Here is a 22,377-nt window from a genome sequence, read left to right as displayed (position 1 = left end):
CACACACACACTGAAAAAAGGTAACTTAATTCCAACATGCCTTGCAATTTATTCTTGCTGATCTGAACTTGTAAAACTTGTGTTACACAAAATTAAAACTGTTGCACATAGGAATGGGAAAAAAAAATCCATCAATTCTCTTTAAAACAGCAAAAGGAACCAGATATCCCTGACAGATTACAGATGAGCTATCACCTTCAGCAATATTGTGATTTAAAATATTCAGAACAGAAAGAAAGCCTCCCTAATGCATGTGTTAAAGTTTCCCATGCAAAACCAAATGTATCCTTGTTTCATATTTAATTTGCAATAGGATACCCAGCAGCTGAGCTATGAGAGCGTTTCTGGCTGGTGCCTTGCTGCCTGCTGAGATGGGCTCCACGCATAGGTAACACACGATTGAAGACCAAATCCTCTGAGCTACATCTCAGTTCCCTTGAAAGTTAATCTGAGCACAGTGGACTCAAAAGGAAATGAAAAGTGAGTTTCTCTCCCTTCCTATGGCACCGGGACTTCCTGTGCTTTAGCGATTGGTCAGGAACTATTATTTCCTCCATGCTATTCCCAATTGTGACTGTCAGACATCATTAACGTTGTCCGCACATAAGCGCAAGCCATTTGTTTGAATACGCCAAGAAACAAAAGTTCCACATGCACAGAAACTTGGAGAAACGTGGAGAAACTTGGAGAATATTAAGATTCAAGTATGCTCTACCTGAACCAACATGCTGCTCGGAACATTTAGAAATGCAAAGTTCATTTGCTGAGATGAGTATCCACAAAAATCTATGCAAGATAAGGGGTATTAAAATTGTTCACTCTCCAATTCAGAATGGATTATTTGGCCAATCTGTTAAGCCGTACCTCTCAGACGCACAGAATCAGTACCATCCTCCTCCCCTCAGGGAAGAGAGCTCATAACGTTTGAAGAAAAGTATGCTCCATCCCAACCGTACGAATACACATGAAACGCTCAGCCTTCCTTTAACACAGCCCTTTGGAATGGGAAAGCTGCAGACATCAACAGCACAAATGCAGAGGGCAAACAAGTTCACCAAAGAAAATAAACTAAGCCGAATGCTGCAGAGAGTGAAGTGGCCAGAATAAAGGCCATTTAAGTTGTTATTGGACTGTTTTTAAACACGCTCACACACAGAGTTGAGCTTCAGTTTATCTCTCCATATAAAACACCACCTCTGGCAGCATGGTGTCATCACTTATAAACATGATTGAAACGTTCATCTCCAACCAAGGCTGAGAAGTTTGTGACTTACTGTGTTACCACCTGAAGACCCTTTGTTTTCCAGCCTTGGGCTAAATGCAAGCCGGATCCAGCCCCGCTCAAGTTTGACATTGTTTCTCAAAAACACAAGTATGCTATGGTAGCTGTTACTTAGCTGGTCCGAACAATATATATTTATACACAACATGCAAACAGAATCACACTTTACCTAGTCCCACAATACACAACTGTTCAAAGGAATAAAAGCCAAACTAAAAAAAAACTATTTTGACTTGTCAAGTCATCAGTAAGTCATTAAAGTATCTAACAAGCGCAATTACAAAATGAAAGAATCCAAAAAACCACCACGCTACGCATGAATTTTAATTATCCAAGTGTCTCGCTACATGAACCAAGGTCACGTCTCCAACTATTTTGAAGTCTCGCTGTTAGCCATCCAACTTCAAACTCTTGCAGAATGAAGTGGAGCTGCCTACACACCAAAATGAGTTATCCCTCCCTAACGACTTACCCACTCCCTAATATTCCCTTTAGCGGAGAGATGCAGCAAACAGGAACACGCGCTCAAAGGCGAAGACTTGAAGGCACTGAAGAGCTGTACGGTAAAGTTATAGCGCTTATCTGTGTGTGGCAAAAGACAAATAATTCAAATGAGCTTTCTTAATCGCAATTTTAAAAATTAGAAGGCAGGGTTCCTTGGTCTTACCCTGGACTCTGCCACATACTTGTCTGCAGAAGCTCCTAATGAGTCATTCACCTGATTAATGCGGGAGAGATACGGGGCCCGTAATCCAGGAGTGATCTTTGTCTAGACACCGGCTTGTTCTGATGCTAAGATCAAGGTTAGGCTCAGCTAGACTTGAAAACGTGCATCTAAACAATGTGTGCTGTCTACTCCTGAATAGCTCCAAGCATGGGTATTTTCACAAGAGAGATGTTTCAGACACTTCAGAAGTGTTTTAAACTACCTGAAACAAGTAACACTGCAAGCAAGTGGTCTGGAGAGTAGAGTTATTCCAACCACCTCTGGGAAAGATGACTTCTGAACCCAACGTGTGGATGGATCCTTCCCCAGATCCACGCAAATGTTAATCAGCACCACGAGGAAACTGGCATTGCTGGAGAAACTTCGGGCCACACTTTTCAAAATCAGAGAGATGTGCAAGATCTTACCATATAAAAAACATCGTCTATGTCCTTCCCAAACAATTCTCTCGTACAGTACAAAGTTAAGGCTTGCTTGGGATATGAGCAGTTTCTCAGAAAGCTGGGCACAAATACCTGGGCAAGGGGGAACAATCAAATTTAAACGTTTGATCCCAGTAGCTAAAATAATTTTTATTTGCCTTTTAAAGGGCACACGTTGGTAATTACTGGCTAACATTTTCATTAAGATAACACATGCTCAGTGACAAAAGTGAAAGAGAAATAACACCGATGAGAGGAGAAGTAGGAAATGTTCCTGCATGAAGAAAAAGCACCAAAAATATTAAAGTTACAAGGTCAGACCTTCAAACCGGCCTGTTGCTCTTCTATCCTGCTCTAAGCAGCCGCTAGACTTTCCATTTCCCACCCTCTTCCCTAGAGCCACCGAAAATGCTCAGTGCAGTAAGGGAAAGCCTGAAAGGCTCGAGAACAGTACCGCAGCTATCAGGCAATAACCTAATTTGAAACATGCTTTCAAAGGCACAAAGGTGTCCGATGATCCAGATGAAACAAAATCCTCAAGCATAGTGGCAGTAGACAGTGCAGGAAGCCACACAGGCTCCAAACACAGTCACACATTGTCAGAAAAGGGAAAAAACTGATCTGACGTGACAAGTCAAGGCAAGTGACAGAAGTTTTGCTGCAAAAAAATCGCCGGGAAATGAAAATCATGACAGTGATTCTGTTCAAAACACATAAGACAACAGAATCCTTTTATAATAAAGTTCTGTTTTCTCCTTCAGTTTTCTTACAGCCCAAACTGCGATTTGCACATCACAATGCACTGAAAGAACCCATGACTTTTATTCCAATTCAATGTAAATCATTTACTGCAAAAGACTGGCTTTTAAGAAGCAACTTCTGCATTGTGCAGTTTTTATTTTGAATCCCTAAGAATCACTAACAACTTGTAAGTTATCTAAACAGGTCTGGAAAAAAAAAAAGAAAAATCTTTGTGAGACTGCCTTAAAGGGATGATATCCCCTTGAAGAAAAGCAGTGAACATGACTTTTCATTTGCCATATGCAGCAAGTAAAACTCTGATAGCTAAAGAAACTAAACAAAATGAATTTTCCCAATGCTGAATTCTTATTGCTAGTATTACTAACTTCTTGCTACTCCTTTTAAAAAAATTGGAGTCAGCATCTTAATAAATATTTTTTCTGATTTTGCTACGCAGCTATAGCCAGGTTTCAGGCCGGTTTATTTATTTTTTTTCAAGGACAGAACGTGCATGTATAAAAAAAAAAAGCAAAACCATGAAAAATCATCACAAGCTAAGATGAAGATTTCCCCCCTCTCTAAAAAACAATGCAAACACTTAATTCATTTCCTCCCTTCCCTGCTTCCAGCAGCCATTTTCCTTCCTGCAAAGAAGAGATTTTTTTTTTTTCCAAGACATACATGATTAAGGAAAGTTAGGTACTAACCCCCCACAGAATATAAAATAGTGTCTGCCTCTGTCTATGTATTCTACAAATTCCAGCTATGTGATTGGTTTTCTGCCATGGTTAAAGTTTTACTATGCTGCTTATTACATTGATTTTTTTTTCCAAATGCTGCAAATTAACTGAAGCTCTTCAGTGAAAGCCTATTTAGCTTGACACTGTAAGCTTTTTTTTTCTTTAAATTTTCCTCATTAAATCCTTTCTTGCAGCATTTCAGTGGAAATTATGCTTTAGATTATGATACTAGTGCTTAAGAAAAGGTAAAGATACAGCTGTCTTCCCAATTACAGCTTTATCACCACGCATTCTCCATAGGAGTTATTTTTCTGTCTAATGGCAAGATTTAAGCCGGGCACATTTTCTGTATACTTTTTGTTCCTGTCTCATATTTTCCTTTTTCTTTGAAACCTGCCTCTCCTATTGGCTCTTTCCCAACGCTTTTCTTCTGTCTGCATCTCAAGCTTGGCTGCCTTTCTCATTTTGTCTGTTTCTCCTGTTGCTTCTTTCTTGCTAGGCTGATGCACAGAGGAAGACTCACTCACACAAAAGCAATCAGCGCCTAACACTTCGCACACTGCATGTTCAGCTAAAGGGAGCTTGCAAACGCTCAGCAACCAGGCATGGTTAGCAGCCAGGAGCAAAGCGTTCACAAGCTAGCGGGGGGGGTTAACTCTTCAAACTAGTTGACTACACAGTACCTGTTTGCTGATGGGTGGTGGTTTCCTTAGCCAAGTACGCTAGGAAAGCTCTGCTGAAAAGATCATTGCTGCTTTTAAACCACCAGTGCAGCTGTTAAAATAGAGAAGAGTTAGTCTGTGGGATTCAACTCGATCTTGGGATAGGCAGAAAGGCTTAAAAACAGTGACAGCGAGACCGGAGTTATCAAAACGGCAAAGTCAATATCCCACTATTCTTTTTTAAGCCCACTGCATGATAATTTAGAGAGGCATTGGCTTTGTTTAACCCTTGAGGAAACCAGAGATTGAAATTAGGCTGGTCTGAGCTCCTTGCTACACTCAGTTTTGGACCACAGCCAAAAAAAGCACTGCTAGACTGAGGGGCCAGTGACAGTTTTAAAATCTGATATATCCAGCCACTGGAGCTAGACACTAATGCTTTATGTGTGATGCTTAATGCTTTACACAATTACAGTTCCAGCACCGCTAGGTCCTAGATATCAGAAGCTAAAATGTTGTTTTGATCACCAACCTCGCTTCATCCCACTCATTGTCATCAATTCAAGTGTGATTTTTAGCAGCCAACACCGTATGAAAAGCTAGAGATGTTCTAAGAAGATCTGCAATTTGACAGCTGGGTTTCCAGGCTTCCAGGTGGCTGCAAGCATCAGGCTTTGGCAGGTAACGGGTTCCAATACCGCATCGAAGGAAAAGGGGGAGGGGGGTGTAAAGCAGGACTGTAAGGAGATCAACAATTGTATGCTTTGATCTGCCAGGGAAATAAAATGCTCTGACAGAAAAGGCTATAAATAAATCCAAAATTTGTACAGCATGCCAAGAACCGGTCCTGACTCAACGATCAGAAATACAACGCCAAGTGCTTGAACACACATTATCAAGAATGGAAGACCACAAAACTTAATACCCAGTGCGAATTGCATTTGTTTCCAGATGATCTCTAAGGGAAAGAAGCTGAACTTCTACAAGGTGGGAGTGATTGTTTGCCTCCCTAAAAACTGCCTGTCTCCCTGTAAAAAAAACTCAAATATTAGGAAGAGACTCTCCTAACTTTTCCCTCATATCCTTCTGATGTACCCCAACATGATTAAGTGCAAGAGAAGAATTAGGGTCTAATAATAGACTATGATTAGTATTACATGCACAGAAACAACATGTTTTCTTCAGTCTCCCAATGAGAGACGCAGGGAAGGACTACCAGTCACTTCACAAAGCCAAAAAAAATGAAAGCAGGGAACAAAATAGTTATTTTTTTTTAAAAAAATAATATATTATTATTATTAAAAATGTGGTAATGCAGAAAGCACAAATAGAAATTGATCCCACAAAGCTAAAAATCAAGGTTACCACAGCACATGTAGGATTCACACTTTCCTTTTCAGCTATGGAGAACGATACATGTTCTTAAAGCACTGGGATCCAGGACTCTAAACACTATCACAGAATAAATGTAATACTGATTATTATTAGCTGTGGTAAAGTATCTGGGCTTTCTCAGCTGGCCTAGTTTTAACTCAGCACTGTTTTGCTTCAAATGGAATCAACAAATTCTATGAAGTTGATGTATTATTGCAAAACTTATGTTCTTTCACATTAAAGCACGAGAAATAAAGCATGACCATCATGTTTTGCAACTAATTTATTTTTTTCTCCTTCTATAATCTGTCTTACAAGTTTACCATGACATTTTAGTGACAACAGTGCTAAAATAACTCTGAAAAAACAAAAAGGAGACTAATTAAAAATCGGCAGACAGCGAACATCATGATACATTGGCATAAAATTATCCCTTCAGTGTCCTTTGTAAGAAATACTGCTAAAAAACAACATTTGCCATGGCAATACTGGATCAGATTGTTTTCTAAAATATGTCATTTCATATGCAGATCCTTGCAGTGCCAGCATTTGGACCATGCACCAGTTCATCTAGTTAGTGCAAGTTACTGAAATGAGGCACTTGTAGTTTGAAGCAAGAAAACGTTTTCTGCTTTCTTGGAACAAAACTTCTGCCACAACTTAACTTCCAAGAGATACAAATTAGAGATGGCGAAAACCTATTTGCCGTCATCACCTTCCCCCACAAGTTCAGAAATCAGTCAGAGAGCTGTTTCAGCATTTCTTACTATTGAGCAGACACGAAGGAAACGGCTTTGCTCAGGCTGGACAGGGCTTTTTGCTCTTATCAAGTCTTTGGCAATGATAACTAAGACATCACACAAACTGCTGGGTAGACTGCATGCGCTGAACACAAAACCGCCAGTTCTAGAGTAGGTGGAAATAAGAAGTTAGTTACACACAGAGAACAGGAGGACTTTTGAGAAGAGGATTAGCAGCACCTACTGGTCATGGTGCATACTGAATGCTGGGTTTTATTTAAACAAACAATTAAAAAACTCTTTATATTACTAAAGCACCTAGCTAGAATTACCTATGAAGTCACTTTGTCACTGAGATAATACTTTTAATTGGATCAACTGATAAAACTAAATGATATTACCTCTCCAAATAAACCTTTTTTTTGGTCCTACCCTTAGGCCATCGTGGCTACATTATTACTAAAATATATCAGCACCAGCAATACCTGCATCATATCAGTAAATAAATATTCATAACATGAGCTGAGCTCTAGGATTCCATATCAAATGGGCCATTTTCCTGATAGTTGCTTTAACTGACTGAAAGATTTACATTACACATCATAACGTGATCGAAGCCCTCATTATGGGCTCATTATCTTTATTGCATACTCAAAGCAACACAAATATTATGAATTGCGTAATCTTAGTAATAATAGAGTTTTGTTACTTCTGTAAAGATCTGTGAACTATTCAGCCAGTTTCTGCAGTTCTTCAGTGTTCACGCAATGCATTCCTCTAACCTGCGAAAGTATGCTTTTCTTCCAAATTTTACTCAGTAAAATACAACAAAGTATATAAGACAGTTTCTTGATACACCTCACCCCTTCCAAAAAGAAATATATGAGGCACAAAATTACAAATAGCTCTCTCAGAAAGCACTTAATTCAGAATTAAAGTGTTCTCAACTGTAAATATTTTACATCAACTGTAACAAACCTGCATTCAGCAATTATATTTAATGCTGGCTTTAAATTTCTATTAAAAAAAAAATTGTATTCTTTTCCCTGAAGTTGTGTCTATAGGTCCTCTGACACACTAGCCTTAGGCATTAGAAGTTTTCCTGGTTCTCATCCAACTTTGGAAATGATATCTTCTTGCTTCGGGTGTTAAAAGGATTCATACATTATTTATAAGGAGTGCTAAAATCTAACTCCTGGATCTAACTTGCAAGAGAGAGAGTATAAAAAGTTACATACAAAAAAAAAAAAAGCACAACTGTCCCCATTTTAATTTTTACTCTTGCTTTTTATGTCATGTATAGCCAGACTGAATCTGTAATGCTCCCTCTCATCTCTCTCTCCCTGTGTCCAGATACTTGTCTACAACTGCTTTGAGCTTTTTTGGATTTGATCTTTCTCACATACTTTTAGAAGTACAATTTTCCAAATAAAATAAATAAAAAAAAAAAAGCAGAACTTCTGGGTAACTTCTTACACTTCAAAGAAGCTGGATTGCTGTGACAGAATGGTGTTTGTTTACCTCCTGAAAAATCAGACTAACGCGTATCAAGAAGTAGCTAGAACGGTACAGCTAAAATCCTTAGTCACTTTTCAAAGCCATCTTCTATACTTTTCCCTTATTAATGCTCTCTACATATATATTTACATTGTGCCTGTCTCTTCCTAGTTTAAGAGATTTTGTTAGGTTTTAAAAACAATCCTTTTAGCAAACGCCACAAAGGGGAGATTTCTTATCAATTCAAGAAAATAGTTCTGCTTTGAACAGAATTTTTACTTCCTGCATTGTATGGAGGAAAGAGCCATTAAAATGCTACTGATCTATAAAATAATTGCATAGAATACAGAAAGAAAACAGGAAAGTCAGGCATAGAGCTTCGGAAACACTCATCAGCATAATTAAGTCCTCCGATTGTTACTGGAAATGGAGTATTTTTTCCGAACAACTGCACACACTGAAACCACCCTATCTGACATTCATTTAGACTCCTGATAGCTGTTTCCCAACAATAATTTCATTTAGACTAACTGAAGCACCTAGTAATGCTATCTGAACGTGACGTATACAAGATTGAAGATACTGCTTAGTAATCATGGAAAAACTGCCCCACGCAACATTTGTAGTGGCAGGGCACACATTGCATCTTACCTACAAGGCGATGTCATTTGTGTTCATCTTTACACTGGGCAGAAATTTGCACGTATTTCAGCATTCAAAATTTGAGACCTAAGCTCTTCAAAAAGAACAACAGGCAAAACAGAGCACGATATCCATTCTGTCCCCACGTAAACTTTAAACGAAATAAACATTTTGAGAATTGTGCCAGTTTGTTACATACTCTTTCAGGAAAGAATGTTCTTCTGCCTGGCATTTTTGTACCCAAGCCACAAACTTACATTCATTTCCTCAGAAAGCACACGTGCAGGATGTTCGCTATTCAAAGAGAAAGTTGGACTAGGTCAAAGCTCTTAAACATTTATCTTAATAGTTAGCAATCAAGTTTCACGTAGTTAAAAAAAAAAAAAAACAGGAAAAAAAAGATTTTGCTTTTTCCACTGCCACTGATAAAATTCTTAGGTTAACTGCAGCTTGTCACATTTCTATAGTTGGTTTCACTGCTACAGTGATCCTTAGCCTCTGTGCAGGACTTTTAATACAAGAACGAAAAAGAGAACACTTGAAATAGTGATGATAAAATACCAGTCAACATCGGCCAAGAGAATTAAAAGCAAGCACTGCGCCTCTAAATGACTCTTACTTATTTTAAATCTGACTTCATTTTTAACTGGAAGGTTGTGCTTTTGCTGAATTTATTCAACAGAAGCAAAACCAGCTGTCAGGACCTGGGAACCCTGTGCAGGTCTTGCCAACCTTCCCTTTTCTGCCTTTACCAAATTACGCAAGTTCTCACACTATGTGTAGGAGACATATATGAATTACTATAAAGCATTAATTTCTATGGTCATCTGAGAGCTTAAATGCATTATAGGAACGTGTATTAGCATGGCGTACTTTGACACCAGTTAATCTCTGTGGCACGTAAATTAATAGTGGAAAACAAGCTTTTGCCACAGCACTATTTCCTCTTTTTAACCACGTTTTAACGTCATCTCTGCCTATGTAATTCCTAGTGACTACTGCCGGCAGCACAGCTTGAACAGCTCAACGATGCAAACAAATCTGCAAACACACAGGAAATAAAATTTAAAAAGCAAATGATTAATTCCGCACCTTCTTGAGAGGAGACAATAGGTGGCATATAGTCAGGGATGTATTCTTTTCTTTCTTCTGCATCTTTACTCCCAGGCTGGGGAAACTGTAGGACATTGTTCTTGCTGACGGGAAACGAAGGGATTTGGTGTGCGAAAGTCACAGGTTCAATATTGTGTATGTAATCTTCTAGCTCATGCAGGTTAACCCCCATAAGCTTGAAGGCATCCCCTACATCATCCAAAATTGGATCTGTGCGGCCATCTGCAACAAAAAAAATAAAAAAAAAATACAAGAGAATGATGTTTTTGCAAAAATCCAGTTAAAAATATTAACCTGAAGATCTGTGTTCAGAGATTACAACCTCCCACTGCTCACCACCACTAACGGAGGTTACCGACCCTCAGTTTTGCCAGGTTTACTGTTTATTGGGGTATAAAAAAGTTTTGGGTTAAGACTGTACTCCCATTTAAAAGTGTTTTGTTTCAACCCCTACCATTTTAAACAACTGTACGCCAACAAATACAGCAAGTAAACCAAGGAAGCAGCAAGAGGCAGATTTACCTGGCAACAGACAATTAACACCATGTAACACCACTCAAAATAGTTTTCTATTTCATAATGTACATTGAAATGAACAAAATAAGCCCTCAATACACAGAAAGTGCCCTTTTACCAGCATGTAACAGAACAAAGATTATTTTTTTTAATCTGGAAAATTAACAATTCCATTTTGCTGCACTAATGTAGTTCATAAGGTAGCAAAGTAGAAGGTATCTCATTTATCTCTCGATAACAAAAATACTTTACATAGCATCTTTCCATCAGATGAAATCTACCAGCTTCATAAACTATGAGTCACTTTACCTACCAGTTAGATATACCTCCCAGATGAAACACAGCAATACCACGCAGTGGTCTGATGAGAAGAGAACATCCTATTCTAACTTTCAGGGACTGATTTCCTGCGGTGCATTTTAAATTAGACTCTAGAGCAAAAATCTTTTCCTTATGAAAAACACAATGAATTCTTACACTATTCTTTTACACAATCTCCAAAACAGTCCAACAGAGGAAGCAGTTTTTTCCACGCATGTAATTAGGGTCAAAGATTTAAATTATACAGCCCAGAAGTCCTCCAAGTGCCTCAGTTTCTCTGAGCAGAGGGCAATTCCTCCAAAGGCCTCCAGAGGGAGAACTGGGCACCTGGCCTCAGTACCTAAGGCACCACTTTAAGCCTCATCCTAACTTCTTGTAATCACAATAATAAAGATGCCTTGGATCTCAAACATGATTTTTTTAAAAATTTTATAAAATTATTCTGAACTATTGAAGTTATATACAGTTGGTTTACAAAGATATTGTATTCCTACAGGATAATAAGCTGGGATTTAGTTTTTCGAGTTACTATGGAAAAGCAGCCCGTGCTTACTGCAGGAACACAACGACTGTTGTGAATGCAGGATCTGAAGCCCCAGCCTTGGAGAACTGGGTCGGGGGGGATCTGTGATCTGCTCTTTTGTTCTTCCTTGAACCTAATCTCCTCTTGATTTAACTGGAAGCCAAAGCAGGGCTGGTTCTCACTTCACTGGATGAATTCAAGCTCCCAGCCAACTTATGCCTGCAGGTACATTCAGAAAATAAGAATTTTCTTCTAGAATTTCTCTTCTTAGTCTCGCGGTGAAGATAAGGGTAATACTCAGATTATGGCTTTGATTCTCAGCTCTACAACACAGGCCTCTTGTGTGACTCTGGGCAAGTTGCTGGTGTTTTAATTCTCTCCTCGGCTAAAATGGAAATTGGAGTAAGTCAGCACCTCTTTTGTCTGTATTCAGAACAGGAACTCTGCACAACAAGAATCATCTCGTATTTTGTGTTTTTATGATAATAGTACGAGTGCAATACTGATTTCCCCTGCAGACTTCAGGGACAGAAATCTGGAATCTCACACAAATGTAATTACAGCTATTGCCACTTTAGGGCAGTTTGGAGATCCCTGTAGCTACTGGGCACTTGACAGGTGAGTTTTTTATTTATTAAAAAAATAAACTCAGTTGACGTGGATAAGAAAATTTGTGTTGTCATTTTTAGTGATCTTCAGACAACGCAGATACCTGTAAACTTCCTGAATCACTTGCTAAAGCATCGAGACCTAACGGGTACAAGTTGGACAGCCAGTTAAAACGAAATCCCCAGGGAAACTTTTCAACAAGCTCAGAATTAGAGCACATTTATTCCCTGGATGCTCTTGAAGTGCCTGGCTGTGTGATTAGGAGGACAGGGATGGTCCACAGCAAGCCTCAGCACTCACACCCAGGTGGGGTATCACCTAGACCTGGAGAGTGTACCAACAGACATGGGTGCACCCTGTGCTTGCATCTGCCCTGTCTTGGGAGAAAAATCAAGCCCACAAGCAGGGAAAATGCCTAAATAAGCTCCCCAGCCAGATGTTTGGAGCACATTTGAGGCAGGATGCAGCAAGAACTACAAGGCAAAACACCTGCCCCATGGCAGTGGCTCCACGACAGCATTTCGGGAGCTCTGTTCAGCAAGGGCCTCTTGTCAGCTGCACTGCCACGTGCTTAGGGTGAAGGGTTAGTCCAGTTTATGGCTGTGATACAAGAAGGTCCTTGTCCAGTTCTGCTTGTGATCTTTTGAACCTCCAAAACCAAACTGACACAAGTAGCAAGTGATAAATGCTAAAAAGTATTTCTTCCTACAAGTGGTTATTAAGAACCTGGGGCAGAGAAGCAACTATCACGAGTGTTTAAGGCATGAAAATATTTAAGCAACTGTATCATTAAAAAGCAGGCTCAAAAGATGAGGGTAACAGATTAAAAATGCCTTCTTTTTTAAATGAAGAAAAAAAAGCACATAGAGAAGTTTCATTTTTATGTATCTCCACCCAAAGAAGTCATGACAAGTTGTAAAACTGATTAAAAGCTCAAAACTTCCTGAAAACTGTCACGGGAATGAAAGCGCTGATCATTTCACCTCTTCTTTTCGAGAGAGACTACCCTGAGTGAGAAAGGCGAACAGAAACAAGTTTCGGTTTCAAAACACTTATCAGCTGGAAATACACACAGCACACAAATGTATTAAATGTAACTTCAGGTGATTCATCAAACATGAAAAAAAAATCAAGCTTGTGCCTTTATACTTATGAATGGTCTAACATTTCTCTTTACTGTCTGGTTCAACAACAACAACAAAAAAAAAGTGACTGAAAAGTGACTGAAATAGCAGAAGCCAGACACATGAAAGAGAATGCTGACAAACACGTAACTCTCCTGGTCTTTTATTTAGTCTTAGGGATTTTTTCGTGACCTAATGATGCCAAAAAAAAATTAATTCTGAGCATAGTGAACTTCTCTCGATATTCTTCAGATATTTGTTTAAAAATTCAGATGCCGAAGCCTTCCAGTGCCAGCCTCATGCTGCTCCCTGTATCGCAATGCTTCAAATAATATCCATTCTCTAGGACTGGAAAGAGAAGCAAGCAGGTGGGAATGCTTCAGGCAGCAAGACAACTCTTCTCCTTCCCCAAAGAACAGAGAACTAGGAGAGCATCGTTCTCACAAGCTTTTAGGCTGTACAGTCCTCCTAATTGGCAACTGAACACTGAAACTGATCTAGCTGCGACAACCAGCCCCAAACCAGCACGTCAGGAAGCTGCAGGAAGGGCCACGCAGTCACCTTACCCTCAGCCTCAATTATGCACAAGTGAACAACAGGCGAGGAGGGATCTGCACGCAGAAGCAGATCCCAAACCAGCACCGGAGCTGCAGGGAAGCAGCAGAACCAAGGCAGGTGGGCAGTTTTCCAGTCCTCAGCCCTACAGCTCCGTGTCACCTGCAGTTAATTCAATTAACCTGCAGTTAATTCGACTCCACTGCAAGCCACCTGACAGATATCCACGGTGTCCAAAGAAACTGCAGGAGCTGAGGCTGGCACAAGGAAAAACTCCTGTGCTTTCCTCCAGTTCAGCCTCGGGAAGGGCTGATGGATGGATTACTTCTGTCCTGCCTCCACCTCCCCATCACCTCCCCCTTTGAGGCCCAAAGATCACGCCAGTCAGTGAAAAATTAACGAGTGAGTAAGGGCAGGACAGAGAGCTTTTGGTTTCGTGCCTTTCTTTTCTTTTTAAGCAGGGAGAAACTGCAGCTCTATAATAAATACATTGAGAAGAACTCATCAGTCACTACCCATGCAACACGTGCAACCTCTTATAAATAGTTCAGCGTTCATCCTCATGGCTGGTATCAAAGAGAGATTATTTCATTTTTAAGCAGGGGATTATTTAGGTACAGCTCCTCAGCTCCCTCACAGACTCCTTGTGCTGCAGCAAGTCGCACGGCCCTGCCACGCATTAAACCCTGCTGTACCTGCACTGATGGTTGGGTAACTCAGGCAGACAACTCACCACTTCAATCCTGCATCCACGGGAACAGCCAGAAGCACACAGCAGATTATTTAGTAAGTATACATGCCTTGTTTGAGAGCACTTAACTGGGGAAAAAGAGCCTTATTTATGTAGTTTTACCAAGCAGGCAAAAGAATCTTCTTGTTACGGCTGCTTGGAGTCTGCTCCTTTTCCTGGTAATAAATGTCAAGCAAAAAAAAAAAAAAGAAGTTGTCCTTCATTGGTAGCCAGCAAGTTAATTAGCTTAAAAACATCAAAATTTAAGGTTATCAGGACATAAAGAGGTACACTTATAAGAAGCGTTACTGGCCCTGGACAGATATTGGTTACAACATTCAACATCAGAGCAGGGAGTCTACTCACTGAAACTGAGCACCAAGACCTAATGCTTTGGTCGAGGTTACTATTATTTGATTTAGGTTATGACATACTTAAAAGGTTGAAATATTTTTTTAAAAAATGAAAAAAATCTACAAGGTAAATTTGATTGATGCCAGGTCAATCCTCTCCGCTGTGTTAATTCCAGTGGAAATACCAGCCTGCTTTTGGCATTCTCCACAGCAGAGATTTGCCGTAACTAAGTTCAGTTTTCCTTTGCAGGAGACAGCTCAAGGAAAACTAGAGCAGTTTTTGAGCCAGCTCTATGTTGGCAAAACACTTTGCAAGATCTGTCATTTTGCCTTCTGAGACAAGGTTGTGCTCATCAGATCACACCCTGCCTTTATAAATGCATTTGTATTATTAATATAAAATTTAATGTATTAAAATAGAGGGGAACTTTATTTATAACTTCTTTCATGCTCATATAAAAATAGTCTTTAAAAAAATCCATTCACGTGATATGAAATCAAACTTTTAATCTTTGCTTCCTGCAAATTTCAGCAGAAAGAAGCGAGAGCATATCCAAGGATTTGTTCAGCATGGGAAACCCAGGGAAAGACTGGTGAAAAACTCACTTCTCCACCCAGAACACCTCCAACGTAGTTTATAATCTGCTCCTAAAACTAGAAGTGCAATCTAAATCTGTCCTGTTTATAAAACCAGGGGTAAACGTGTTCTGTTACATCGTACAGCTTTACACCTCTGCTGCAACATGCCCCAGTGTCCTCAGTGACTGAAGCTAAGCAATCTGGTTGCTCTTTAAAGCAGCGTAAGAGAAGAAAATCAGACTTTTGGGGGCAGAGATCATGCCTCCTGTCTCCATCCCTCTGATCAATAACGTCGCTCACACAAACACGGTGGCAAGTGGACTCTTGGACTGGACATCCACGACCAACTGCCCCGCTGCCAAGTTGTGTTGGCTAAACTCTTAAACTCACAGCAAATGAGGCTGTCTCCACTGGATGGTGTCCCCAGTATGACATTTGCAAGGAAATCACAGGGGTTAAGTCAAAGCCCCAGCTGTGCTGCTGCTTCTGGCAAGCTCCCGTGGACCGTGAGTGCAAAAAGCAGCAGCACACGGCATGGAACCTCTCCCTAAAACAAACAAGGGCAAAAATGGGCATCCTGGCTCTCAGAAACCACACAATGCCAGCTTGTTTGGTAGCCCAATGCCTTAATTACACATTCCAGCACCGTGTTCCAAATGTTTTAGTGTATAGACATGCATGGGAAGCACACAGCATAGTGAATAATTTCCTCTTACAAGCTATCAACAAAAATAAACAGCATCATACGAAGGCAACCCTTACTATCTCCCCTGTAAGTTCACCCTCTCCGCCCCCAGCCCAGATATTCCGAGGCATTTCGCAGCATCAAACCCCTCGAGGCCACTTTGCAAATCCTTTTCCCTTCTATTAACAGCCCCAGAAGCTCCTGTCAACCGCAGCCACTGTAAATGCAAAGAAACAACAGCAGAAAAGCACTGAAAATCCCGGACGCGGCTCTCCTAATGGGATGTAACAGCTGGAACAAAGATCTAACACAGCTGGGAAAGCCGTCACTTTCTTCTGCAGCTGAGAAACTGCGTGAGCAGCGATGCCATGCTTCTCAGAGCAATACCACACGGTCGCAGCTACGTCGGGGTAAATCCATCCCAGTTTGAATGCAAAGATTACGTCCCCCCAGCTGACAACCCTGCTAACTCGAGCCCAACCGGTCTGACTCCGAGATAACGCGCCGACAATGAAGATGCTACAATTGGGATTTAATTAATTCCCCTTCTGCCAAACCGTGGCAAAATCCTGCTCATTCATCCCAAGCTGGGTTTGTACGGTGACTTATTTTAGGAGCGAAAGGAAACGAGGCTGAAGAAGCGGTGAGACATCAGCTGAGCGTTAAGAAGTCTTGTCACAAAGCTTTTAAAGAAAGAAATACAGGAATTATTTTAAGAGAGTTTAAGAAATACCATATCGCTGGCGTGAAAACAACACGTTCCCCTTCTCACTAAATTATGTATACATGTGATACATCTTCCTTCTCCACGCACCGAGGAGGAAAAAGATTTCCTTCCCCACTTTTTGGGGGTACCCAGAGCTAGAGGGGATGTTTTATTTCCACTGTCTCCCACTGAGTATTTTCAATTCCTCAAGCAACAAAAGGCCAAAGCTGGATTTTCCTCACCTCTGCACCTTTTCCTCCCGGGCTTACAAGAGCTGCAGTACCTGTAGCAGAGTCAGCCGTGCCTGGGAGGCAACGCTGCTCCCCAGCTCACCTCTTCCACCAGCACCGCTCCGCCAACAGAGCATCAGCCTGGAATTTACACGGACCCCAGGGCAAGGGGGAGCTCTGACCAAGCCCAGGCTGGTTCCTTTTTTACCCCGTAGCCCCGCTGCTCTGAGCTCTGTGTGCTGTCTCCTGTAACGTCATCACAGGCAGCTCCTATTTGGGCTCAGGCACTGCACACAGCTTCGCATCCAGCTTTTAAGACCTGGCAGCAGCACCTCCAGACCCAGGCTGCTCCTCTCCTGCGGGTCTCTGCTCCGAATTCACTCTGAACAAGCAGCCAACAACGCCCCTGCAGCCCCAGCTTTATCCCCGCTCCAACCCTCACAGACCCAACAGCAGCACTGGCAGCCCCCCACCCCTCACGTTATGCCCTACAAATAGGGCAGCAAGGCTTCGTCCTCACCCCCAGCCACTTCCCCACACTCTCACGGACCCAGCAGGATCCTGGCACCCCCTTCTTCACATTCCCATACCCCAGGCATCTCCTCACTCTCCTCTGCCACATGTGATACAGACCCGCCAGCACCCCCACATGCTGTAGGGCCACCAGCCACTCTCAAATCTTATCCTGAAGGGTCCCAAATAACCCTTAGGGACTCGCAATGTCACCCCATCCCACTGCCAGACCCAGCAGCACTGTTTCTTGCCCTGTTCTCAACCCTCCCCACTTCCATGCATTCACACAGACCCTACTTCTTTCTCTTGTCCCTCTTGGCGTGGACTCCCCCTTCCAGGCCCCAGCAATGGGGCTGGCGGCCCCGTTCCCCCCCTGCACAGCCTCACCCCAAATCCAGCAAGGCCCTAGGCACCCCGTCCCCCTGCTTCACTCCAGCTCCTTCTGCTGATGACAGCTCAGCAGTGGTGTTGGTGCCAGTCCCCGCAGCCAAACCCCTTCCACTGCATCCATATGGGTTGGCTCTCACCCCATACCACGGGCACCAAAATTACACCCCCCCCTCTCCCCAGACACGTACCCCCATCCCTTACACATGCAGCCCTATCGCTTCCCCTGAACACATCTTCTCTCCTACAGCTCCATCAACCCCCCAGAAAACACTCAGACACATCCCTGCCCTCACACACAGCGGCCCCATAGCCCCTGACACATTCCTGGCCCCTCAGCACCACTGCTTACCCCATACATACACACCCCCAGCCCCATACCACCCTGACATATGTTAACCCCTCACCCCAGGCACCAGAGCCCGATGACACCTTATAGAGGTATGCCGGTCACCCCACAAGCACAGCTCCTCGTATTGCTCTTAGCCCCATAACCAACACTCCCCACAGCCTTCCTACCCACAGTCACCCCTCCTGTGACCCCAAAAGATTGCTCCTACCTCCACTGTCCCCAGGGCTACCCTACTGAGGGCACTGGGGGTGTTTACCCTGGAGAAGAAGAGGCTCAGGGGAGACCTTATTGCTCTCTACAATACCTGAAAGGAAGCTGTGGGGAGCTGGGGATCAGCCTCTTCTCACAGGTAACCAGTGACAGGACCAGAGGGAATGGCCTCAAGTTGTGCCAGAGGAGGTTCAGGTTGGAAATGAGGAGACATTTCTGCTCAGAAAGAGCAGTCAGGCACTGGGACGGGTTGCCCAGGGAAGTGGTGGAATCCCCGTCCCTGGGGGTGTTCAAGGAGAGGTTGGACGTGGTGCTTGGGGACATGGTTTGGTGGTGACAGTGGTGGTAGGGGGATGGTTGGACCAGATGATCTTGGATGCCTTTTCCAACCCTAATGCCTCTATGACTCTCCTGCCTTCCACCCTACAGTCCCAAGCACCAGCCCAACACCTCCCTTCAGGGAACCACAGAGTAGCTGAGGTGGGCAGGGACCTCTGGAGCTCACCTTGCCTGACCCTGCTCCCCCAACCCACATTCGAGCAGCGCTGACCTTGTCTCTTCCCGCAGCCCCTCTCCCCATGGTGTTCCCCAGCCTCCTGCCCCCAGCACCACCCCCAAACCCCCCATTACCACTCCAACACCCCCACACTCCTCCATCACTCTCCAAGTCCCTCTCTCACCACCCCATCACAGCCCCAAGCCTCACAAATCTCCCCATAACCACCTCAAGACACTCATCTCTACCTCAAGCCCCCCATTACCCCGCCAAGCCCCCCAAACGCCTCCATCGCTATCTCAAGATCTCCAAAACCTCACAGCACCACCCCAAGTCTCCCATTACTCCCATAAACCCCCCAAACCCCTTGTTACCACCCCCAAAACCCCCTCATTACCCCCCTAAACCCTGCAATCACCACTCCAAACCCCTCATCTCTACCCAAAGCCTCCCCATCACCCCCTCAGATCCTCCAATCACCACCCATAGCCCCCCAAATCACCTCACCTCCCCCAAACCCCCTCATCTCCCCGAAATTTCCCTCGCCACCCCCCAAGCCCCCTCACCTCCCCCAAAAATCCCCTCATCACCTCACAAACCCCGCTCACCACCCCCAAAAACCCCCTCACCACCCCCAAAGCCCCTTCATCACTCCCCAAACCCCCTCACCTCCCCCAAAACCCCCTCATCACCCCCTCAACCCCCCATCACCACCCCTAAGCGCCCCAAACCCCACCTCCACCTCCCCAAGCCCCCCCATCACCCCCAAAACCTCCCCGCCACCCCCCTAATCTCCCCCCCCTTTTTCCCCGAGCCGTCCCCTCACTCACACAGCTCGCAGTAGCGGTGGCAGCCCCGGCCCAGCCCCTGCAGGTACCGCTGCAGCACGTCGGTGAGGAGGTCGCAGGCCGAGACCTGCACCGAATCCCAGCCCAGGGCCTGGCAGATCTGCGCCACCGACACCCGGAGCAGCCACCGCGAGTAGGTCTCGCACATGCCGCCCTCCCTGCCTGCCTCCCCGGCTCCACCGGGCCGGGAGGGCCGCGGCCGCCTCACGCCGGGCCCGCCGCCGCCTCCGCCGCCGCCATCTTGGCGCTGCCGCCTCTCCCCGCCGCCCGCCCCGCGCCAGGCGCCGCCGCTCCAGCGCCGAGCGCATCGAGCGGGAAAGGGGAGGGGGGGGGGGCTCGATTAGTTAGGCTGGGGGGGGGGATTTTTCACAGAATGACAGAATTTCTAGGTTGGAAGAGACCTCGAGATCATCGAGTCCAACCTCTAACCTAACACTAACAGTCCCCACTAAACCATATCCCTAAGCTCTACATCTAAACGTCTTTTGAAGACTTCCAGGGATGGTGACTCCACCACCTCCCTGGGCAGCCCATTCCAGTGCCTCACAACCCTTTCAGTAAAGAAGTTCTTCCTAACATCTAACCTAAAACTCCCCTGGCTCAACTTAAGCCCATTCCCCCTCGTCCTGTCACCAGGCACGTGGGAGAACAGGCCAACCCCCACCTTGCTACAGCCTCCTTTAACGTACTTATAAAGAGTGATAAAGTTACCCCTGAGCCTCCTCTTCTCCAGGCTGAACAAGCCCAGCTCCCTCAGCCGCTCCTCGTAGGACTTGCTCTCCAGGCCCCTCACCAGCTTCGTCGCCCTTCTCAGGACTCTCTCAAGCACCTCGATGTCCTTCTTGTAGCGAGGGGTCCAAAACTGAACACGGTACTCGAGGTGCAGCCTCACCAGAGCCGAACACGCTTCCTCCAAATTTTGGGGAAAAAAAAGGGGAAAAGGGGTGAAGGGAGGTGTGTGGGGAGGGGGTGTTGAGGAGGGGAAGGGGGGTGTGAGGTCTAGGCTGAGTGGGAGAGGTTGGATTGAGTGTAAGAGGTTGAGTGTATTGGGTGGGAGAGGTGAGTGTGAGGTTCCAGGTGGGTGTGAGAGGCTGAAGGTGAGGTGGAGGCTGAATGTGGGAGGCTACATGTGAGGGTCCCAACCGAATATGAGGTCCTGGCTGCCTGTGAGAGGCTGAAGATGAGGCGGAGGCTGAAGATGAGAGGCTAAATATGAGGTGGGGGCTGAATATGAGGTGGAGGCTGAATATGAGAGGCTGAATATGAGGTCTCAGCTGGGTACAGGAGGCTGAGTGTGAGAGACTGAATACGAGGTTGAGGCTGAATTGAATATGAGAGGCTGAATGTGAGAGGAGGTATTGGGTACAACAGGTTGAATATGAGGTCCCAGGTGGATGTGAGAGGCTGAAGATGAGGTGGAGGTTGAAGATGAGGTGGAGGCTGAATATGACAACCTAAATACAAGGGTCCCAGCTGAATACGGGAGGCTGAATATGAGGTCCTGGCTGAGTATGAGGTGGAAGCAGAATATGGGAGGCCAAATAGGAGGTCAAGACTGAATATAAGAGGCTGAGTATGAGGTCCTGGCTGCATTCGAGAGGCTGCATACAAAAAGCTAAATATGAGGTCCTAGATGAATAAGAGAGGCTGAATATGATTATGAGGCTCAACCTGACTATGAGAGGGCATTTCTTTTCTGTGAGGATGACAAAGCATTGGAACAGGTTGCCCAGAGAGGTTGTGGAATCCCCATCCCTTGAGATATTCAAAACCTGTCTGGATGTCATCCTGTGCAATGTGCTCTAGGTGATCCTGCTTGGCAGAGGGGTTGGACTGGATGAGCTTCAGAGGTCCCTTCCAACCTCACCTATTCTGTGACTCTGTGACTGAGCCAGGTCTCATTCTGGAGCCACCACTACCTCCCCCCAGTCCCCCCAGATATATATAACTGAATTGTGTTCAGTTTTGGTCCTCTCAGTCAGTACAAAAAGGGCATCGAGGCCCTGGAACATGTCCAGAGAAATGCTACGAAGCTGGTGAAGTGCATGGAGCACAAGTCCTGTGAGGAGCAGCTGACGGAACTGGGGTTGTTTAGTCCATTCCTGGGGGCGTTCAAGGAGAGGTTGGACATGGTGCTTGGGGACATGGTTCAGTAGGTGACATTGGTGATAGGGGTTGGTTGGACCAGATGATCTTGGAGGGCTTTTCCAACTCTAACGTGACCTACGCCACAACCTCTTGGAGGCTGTGGCTTAGGGCTACCATGTCCCACCTCGTCACTCCCACACAGTCTCACCACATCTATCACCACACATATCACATATGTTGCCAACCTGGCATCAGGTTGGTTATGGAGCAACCTCCTGTGCTCCTGTGGAAGTTGCAGGGTTCCTGTGCTGCAAGGAATGTGAATCTGAGAAATGGGGGGGGAAATTTTAGTATAACAGAGAGAATCCTTTGACAGTGATGGACACAGGACACTGTGTCCTTCTCTAGGACACAGGAAGGAGCCTGATTTAAGACGCTTTAAAACAAAATTGATTTTGAAGCCAGGAGACTTGTAGGGGATTACTTCTTCCTTGCAGGGAAAAAAAAAAAAATAAAAAAAAAAAAGGAAAAAAAAAAAAAGAAAGGCTGACTTGTTACACTCCTCCCCTTTCTAATTTCAGTAATTGAAAATGTGTTTGTGAATCTCTTCTG

The 22,377-nt window shown here is 44.2% G+C and overlaps 1 protein-coding gene across 1 annotated transcript in view; it reads right to left on the bottom strand.

Moving 5' to 3' along the window:
* The window catches only part of TAF3 (TATA-box binding protein associated factor 3), a 114,114-nt gene extending 94,158 nt beyond the window's left edge, over positions 1-19,956 (bottom strand). The window contains exons 1-2 of the mRNA XM_027460803.3: positions 19,660-19,956; positions 9,920-10,162 (exon numbers count right to left, since the gene is read on the bottom strand). Coding sequence (XP_027316604.2) covers positions 9,920-10,162; positions 19,660-19,825 — 409 coding nt within the window. The 5' untranslated portion in view covers positions 19,826-19,956. The remainder of the gene's footprint in view (positions 1-9,919; positions 10,163-19,659) is intronic.
* Positions 19,957-22,377: the final 2,421 nt, after the last annotated feature.

Source organism: Anas platyrhynchos, chromosome 1 (assembly GCF_047663525.1).
Source record: "Anas platyrhynchos isolate ZD024472 breed Pekin duck chromosome 1, IASCAAS_PekinDuck_T2T, whole genome shotgun sequence".
Classification (NCBI taxonomy): Eukaryota; Metazoa; Chordata; class Aves; order Anseriformes; family Anatidae; genus Anas; species Anas platyrhynchos.
This window is presented reverse-complemented; position numbering and strand designations above follow the sequence as displayed.